Source organism: Cyclopterus lumpus, chromosome 10, assembly GCF_009769545.1.
Source record: "Cyclopterus lumpus isolate fCycLum1 chromosome 10, fCycLum1.pri, whole genome shotgun sequence".
NCBI classification, from domain to species: domain Eukaryota; kingdom Metazoa; phylum Chordata; class Actinopteri; order Perciformes; family Cyclopteridae; genus Cyclopterus; species Cyclopterus lumpus.
In genome coordinates, this window is record NC_046975.1 from 1,259,668 (window position 1) to 1,266,745 (window position 7,078).

General features: G+C 41.9%; 1 protein-coding gene across 1 annotated transcript; it reads right to left on the bottom strand.

Moving 5' to 3' along the window:
* Window positions 1-352: 352 nt before the first annotated feature.
* LOC117737498 (magnesium transporter protein 1-like) lies at window positions 353-6,495 on the bottom strand. The gene is made up of 10 exons (XM_034543514.1): window positions 6,353-6,495; window positions 4,939-5,108; window positions 4,745-4,862; window positions 3,958-4,098; window positions 3,688-3,828; window positions 3,406-3,495; window positions 3,265-3,328; window positions 2,947-3,021; window positions 2,761-2,851; window positions 353-2,676 (listed from the first exon to the last, which is right to left on the bottom strand). Exons 1-10 carry the CDS (start codon window positions 6,431-6,433, stop codon window positions 2,661-2,663), a joined length of 987 nt encoding a protein of 328 aa, XP_034399405.1. The 5' UTR covers window positions 6,434-6,495; the 3' UTR covers window positions 353-2,660.
* Between the last annotated feature and the right edge of the window lie 583 nt (window positions 6,496-7,078).

Here is a 7,078-nt window from a genome sequence, read left to right on the forward strand (position 1 = left end):
ATTATAGTTTAGATTGTTGCACTACATCAGGAATGTTAAATGTTCAACTCTCCAAGCAGTGCTTATGGAGCCTTTCTGACATTACATCAGTAGAACCGAATGTAAGTCCTGTCTAAAGATTCTCCAAATGAAAGGCAAAGACACCTTTTTTACCAGCTGCCAACTCATTTCATCCACTGAATATCACTCTCTCACTCTCTCACACACACACACACACACACACACACAGCAAAATCCAGAGAGGAAACCATCAGATCACTGATCAGTCAACAGTCATTATGAAATATTTACATCATAGATTTTATATATCACAGATAATAAATGAGGAAAGAGGAAGAGATCCCCACTGAGAGGAATTTAAGGCACTTTAATATGAGAAATAATCATCTCAGATCAAATATTCTCTCCTGGTACAAACTTAGAGAGCAACCACAGACATTTAAAGCAGAAACAGAAAGAGATGTATACTTGTGATTAGTATTCTAATGAATGCATCTGCACCTTTCTCATGTGTACATAATAAAGGACAACAGGAAGTTGAAGAGTTAACTTTTCATCTGCTACAGTTCCATTTTAACAAAAATGTTACAGGTGAAAAGAAGTTATTTTATTATCCAAAGTGCTTGTGAACAAATAATTACTGTAAAGTGACTTAATAAATCCACATTTTGGGGGAACTATTAGCAGAAATGGAATATCATATTCATACCTATGTTTCCACGGTCACCTGAAACTAAGAATGGTTGTGCTTTTGTTAGCTTAGAAAGAGTCCTTGAGTATTCTTCATTCATCAGTTTTTTTCTACAAATTGCAACTTCTCATTTAGAAAAAGGAACATTAATTGAGGCGGCTAGAAAACTTTATAAAAAGCCCATCCCTCCATCTACTAGTATTTTATTCTTTTGAATTCCATATAGGTTTGTACCCAAACAGAAGTTATTTCATCACCATAGTAACCATTCATTTGAATCCCGTATTGTGTCACTCTGCTCATTCCTACACTGAATCTCAAGGAGCAAAGTAGTGACGAATAATTGATGAATTAAATTGGCTTCAGCTCAGACAATTCAATTCAGTTTATTTTGTATAGCCCAATATCACAAATGATCCTCAGAGGGCTTTGCAATCTGTACACATATGACATCTCTGTGCCAGGACCTCACATTGGATCCTTAGGCCTTAAGGTGTATTAAAATAATCTGACAAGGAACCATTTTTATTCCATACATAAGAAAACGTTGTCAGACCCCCCGGGGCTCAGCAAGTATAAGGCACATAGAGGAACCTGCAGGATGACCTCAGTGCTCAACAGGATGGGAAGACAGCATTTATATGGCGATGTTACAAGTACTTTTAATTTGTTACTATGAAATCACTTTTTACGTACCTTTGGTTTGGTAAATTGGTCTAAATACTACAGTTCCCATGAGCACAGTGGTCACTTGACAGATGACACACACACAGTAAACAAGCTGGATGACCAACTGCCCCATATCTACACACCGGTATGATGCTGTTTAAGAGCGATCTCATTCATCTTGTTTGGTGCAGCAGACGTGTGGTTGTGGTTATTGCCGTCTACCAACCTCTAATATGGTATAGAAACAAGTTCTCCATGTATGTATACAGGAGTCTGACAAAGTAATGCACAGCTGGAGGGGCCATCACTAAACCAAAAGGTTCATTTACAGTAGATCTTTTTAGATTTACCTTGACAGAGTTCCCATGTTTTTATACTCTGACTCTAAGCTGCTTTGATTTGTGTTACTGCTTCAGAGTGGAAAATAGAACTCCATCCTATATTTATATATTGTATTTACCTCACAGGTGTCACGCTTCAGTGATGCAACTAGCCAACCACTGCCACGAAAAACTAAATTACAACTGTAAATACTTAGAAAGGGTCCCAGAAAGAATTATATAATTGGGTACTAATAAATAGGAACATGGACAGTATTCAATTGGTATATTTGATGATTATTTCTGGCGTAACCTGGAGTCATTCATACAGTGCACAGCAGCAGAGCCCAGCTCAATAATCACAGGTGAGCTTACAATTCAACAGAAACAGTAACACATGCATATTAATTTGTGTTTAAATGGATCTCTGTAATCAACAATTGCTTCTAAACTTCACAAAACTTTACTTAAGGGGACCTAATTGGATTGGTTGATTCTTAAATACTTTGTGTGCTGTTGCAGATATTTTGCCTACATTTAGTGCCATAATGTGTTCTTTCAAGGACATTTATAGGATATTACAAGACCCGTATAAGAGGTTACCAAAATGAAACCCTGGATGACTGAAATAACTGCTCCATGAATAAAATATCCTGGTTGAAGTTTAGCCACACCCAAACAAACAGAAGAGAGCCCATGGCCCGTTTCAAACAGAAAGAACCAGACTAAAACTTGTGTCCAGTAACAGCCGGACTAGAAAACGCTTCCAAAGTTCTAATGTAGAAATCACACTGGTGATGGCTCTGTTGTTGGAACATGAGTCTTTGTAAAAGGAAGGCACAGTGTGTGTTGGCTCAACAGATTAGGAGACAAATTAAAGAGAAATGTGGCGTTGCCGTTGGCAGCACCCAGCTGGTGGGCAGCACTTTGGGGAGCTTCCTGTTCATACTTGCTGTGAAGTTGGAGGATGCTGGTCAGCATTAAGTCATCAGGAAGCTGCAGCAGAGACAAGAGGACATTAAGCCAACGGGGAACCAGCCAGTGGTAGCAGGTGAATCAAGATGGCATCTCTGTCCCTACCTGTATGGGTAACCATGGTACTTTGCTCTGAAAACTGACAGCAGCCAGCTGAAGAACAGCATCACCAGACCAATACCTGCTACACACATAACTAACACACACACACACACATTTATCAGGGGGACTGCCGCCGACCGCACACATACCACAATCAGGAACAATCACTTTGTGTCTGTGTGCACGTACTCTTCCTCTTTCCAATGTCAATGTCCGAGGTAGCGGCCTCACACAGCAGCACCATTCCCAAGGTAACAGCAGCATCTGACAGTAGGGTTAAGGTTTAGAAGTGAATGCATGACGCCTAACATTGCTCTACTGACACCACTGCAATGTAACCGCTACAACCAACCAGGCATGTGGAGGTGTGGGTTGAAGAGAAACAAAACAACAACAAGAAAACAAAGCTAGCGGAGCCAGGACAATGCAACCGGAACAGAGCCGACACCTCGGGTCTGATCCACTGAGGATTTGTTTAGCTTGTAAAAGTGTGAGTATGAAGGATACTGAAGAGGAGGACAATGTGCGTCTCTGCCACAAACTGGGCCTGACTGCTGCCGTGGATGTAGCTCTGAAAACACACAAACAGTTAAATACATGCAACGATGTAATTGCGGACATAATGTGAACAGTGGGTTACTGTCTTACCACTTGGCCGGTGCTGGGGTTCTTGTGTGCATAAGGTGGTCCTCTGATGTGGTTCCACATCTGGCCTGAAGTCATGATGAGGACAAAGCACTGACACACAGAAAAACATATAATCATCAGGGTCGTTCATAGAAACTGAGGTGAGAGACTCTTCTATTTCCTCTACACTCGAGAGATTTCCATCCAGAAACGTGACAGTCTGTTGTCAGGCCACTCATGTGTTTTAACTTCAGGCCTTGTTGTATTCATTACATTCATTAGGGTGCGTGCGTAGGCTGTTACCAGTGCAGAGAAGGCCCAGACATTCTTGTTAAAGAGAAACTCCAAATTGTGTCTTCGCAAATACGCCAGTCCTCCAATCACAGCCAGGAGGAAGCCCAGCAGGAGAGGCCCTGCATAGTTGGGGGGACGAATGACACGGATCTGAAAGAGAGACAGGGCTATAGTCAGAGGATCCCATCATCCTAGTGTTTGAGTGCCATGGTTAAGTTCAGAGAAGTTATTGGTTTATGTCATCACATCAAACACAATGATTGATCACATGTATGTTACCTGCACATCAGTCCTGTCTGCCACCCATCTGGCCAGCTGCTCAGCTGCAAAGCCTCTGACCTGCAGCTCATAGGTATCAGTCTTGCGAGGTTTCCCTTTGGATGGGAAGTGAAGAAAGGTCGGCGCAGAATTCATACTAAGCTGCAACAAAAACACAGGAATACAGTCAATACACAGGACCCATAGACATACAGTTTGACATGTTAGGAGGGGTCTGGTGCCGTGCTCAAGGTAAATAGACCTGTACAGCGCTTTTCTAGTCTTGCGACCATTCAAAGCGCTTTAACACTGCATGACATCATTCACCCATTCATACACTGATGGGAGGGGCTAAGGTTCCACCTGCCCATCAGGAGTAGCTAACATTCACACACCGTAGAACAGCTACGGGAGACATTTTGGGGTTAAGTGTCTTGCCCAAGGACACTTCAACATGGACGGAGCCGGGGATCGAACCGCCGATGCTCTGATTGAAGGACGACCGTGCTCACCACTGAGCCACAGTCACCCCAAGGGCATCTCTGCAGTGCCAGGGAGCTTCCTGTCCACACAGACTGAGCTCTCCAACCATGTGCCACGGAGGACTGAAGGTCTGCAGTCATTTTGCTGACTAGCTCTCCTAATGTGAAGGGAGGGTCTGATCAGTGAAATCAGTTGGTTCAATGTCTGGTAAGACTCAGCCCTCAATGACACAGTGCTGGTGTTTGGGTGTTAATGAATGGATGGCAAATTGTTAGAAAACTAAAAAGGCATAACTTCCGTCTCGGTGAACAAGAAGATGTCTCACCATCTGAAAGACGTCTGATCCTTCATCAAAATCGACAGCTGCAAAGAAGACTTTGTTAGTGAAGGCAGAAGAATAACGCCAGGAGTTAGCCAGCACCTGGAACTCCTCATCAGCTTGTCTGAAATGAAAAGGTGCATTTCAATTCACAGATACAAATTCAAACAGCAGCAAAGCCTATATTGCATGCTTCTTACTTGCAGACCCCACACTGCCTCTGTGGCTGCAGTGCCGTGAACATGATGACCACAGAGTAGTTCCTGGGAGGAGCCTTGACAAAGCGACGAAACTTATCTCCATTCATCCGGATTACTGAGCGCTTGGAGGCCCACTCCATCATCTGAGTCACCTTCTCTGACATCAGAGTCTACACAGGACAGACATAATATAGACAGTTGCTGGTGGGAGACGCAAAAACAGGAGAACAGAGGAGAAGGACTAGGAGCCATCGTGATACGAACAACCTCATACAATACTTTGGATCAGGGTGCACATTACATCCAAGACAAAACTATACATACAAACAGGTGTTGTGTAAAGTACATTCAAACCAGAAACTTTATTTAATCCTCGGTAACATCGGCAAGCTGGTTTGCAAATATAAAACCACAGCAAACAATCCATTGATACACATCAGAACAAGGCAGCAATACAAACTATATTATAAGTGTTAAAGGGAGGTGGCCAACCCACAGCTGACCAACAGTGTTCAACATTAATAATCAAATGCATTTCTCAATCTATACACGTAGGGCTCCTTTGCGGTTCTCTTTTTGTATGTGTGATGAGCAGACCCTTTAACAATGGGACAGAGAACACCTTTTGCACCTCTTCCCAGGTTAATATGTGAAAAATAAATGTCCTTTTTATTTTGTATATTTTGTGTCTTCCATTGTCCCAGTCTCAGAGCCGGGCTGTGACTGCATATGACAATAAAAACCTGAAGCTTGAGCATTAACTCGCCACTCTTTGCAGTAAAAACTTCTGTTTGAAATCATAAGCGTGATGGCATTAGATCTCCAGCCTGAGAATCTTTTCAACCAGACTTCTTGTGGACCCAATGCTACGTGTACAAGCCATTACAATGCATTATATAAGGAATATTTCATCTGAATCATGTAAATGGGCCCTTTTCTCCCAAAGCGCGTTAACACTCCATGTGCTGATGTGCCCATCAGGACTACATAACCTTATATCGAATATCTGCAATTGAGAAAGAGACGCAGCCGATGTTAGTGGAGCTCTGGCAGGGAGTAACATGTTAGGGAGTAAACAGGAAGTGGAGTTTACTGAACACAGTCCTGGTCGGAGCCGTCTTCATTTCCTGCACGGTCGCTAACTGGTTGCCATGTTGGCTAACGCGGTGAGTCTTTAACAAGTGGGTCCACTCTCTGGGTTTCAGACTGGTGGCCTAATGGTAGCCAGTCCAACAAAAAGTCTCCACGCACTGCTGTGACGTTGGTGCCATACCAAACCACTCGTTCTCGTTAGCTCATTTATGGTTGCTGTTAGCTTAGCTGTAAGATTGGCTCGGACGATAGACAACTTTGGAAGTATTCCACCAGAATTGTGTCAACTTTGTCCGCTGTTCCGACACCGCAGGCATGTTACCTCTTTTTTCTTCTGCGCGTCAGCGGGGTCATTGTATAAAAGAAAGAGGAGAACCAGCGAGAGGAACATGTTCCCAGACATTCTGCAGCACTGTTCACACCGCTGCCGACCACACACGCGCACCTCCTGTCAGCCTCCTATTGGTCACCTCTCAGCCAATCACAGATGCCGTTCTGTTTTTCTTTTTTTTTCAACTTTATTGAGAAAATGCAATACACCGATTACATTGATCGTACCACGTGTTCCAGTTCTTCATTATAAAGGTTTCAGTAAATAAATTTCATAGTATAAAATAATATAAAAATACAACAAATTACAAAATATAGGTAAGGGAAAGAAAAGAAAAGAAAAATAAGAAAATAACTAATCTTTTGGGTTCAGCTAAATTAATAAGTGCGCACATTTGAAATATCCAAACAATCAAATAGTTTGGGTCAATTTTAAATTAAAATTAAAATCTGTATCTTTCAAATCATATTAATTTATGAATGTATTTGTACTAAGATATTACTCACGTTATATGAAAAATCAGAGAAAGACCATTGAACAACTATGTAAGACAACGTTGTTGGGGCAGGGGCTATTTGTTAAAGAAGGTTTTCGTAAAAAATTAACTATTTAGGTCGAGTTGTACTTAATTAATAAATCCATTGTTCAGGCAATATTCCTGTTAAAGTGGATTTTAATATCTATTTCAAAAGCAAACATACATGTTTTATCATGCTG

Bases quoted from the DNA above. Each gene is read 5' to 3' on its own strand.
- LOC117737498 (XM_034543514.1), bottom strand. From the start codon at position 6,433: ATGTCTGGGAACATGTTCCTCTCGCTGGTTCTCCTCTTTCTTTTATAC. The intron at 3,496-3,687 runs GTAACAGCCTAC...TCTGTGTGTCAG, and splicing joins TCTGGGCCTTCTCTGCACTG to TGCTTTGTCCTCATCATGAC. The intron at 3,329-3,405 runs GTAAGACAGTAA...GTGTGTTTTCAG, and splicing joins ACCCCAGCACCGGCCAAGTG to AGCTACATCCACGGCAGCAG.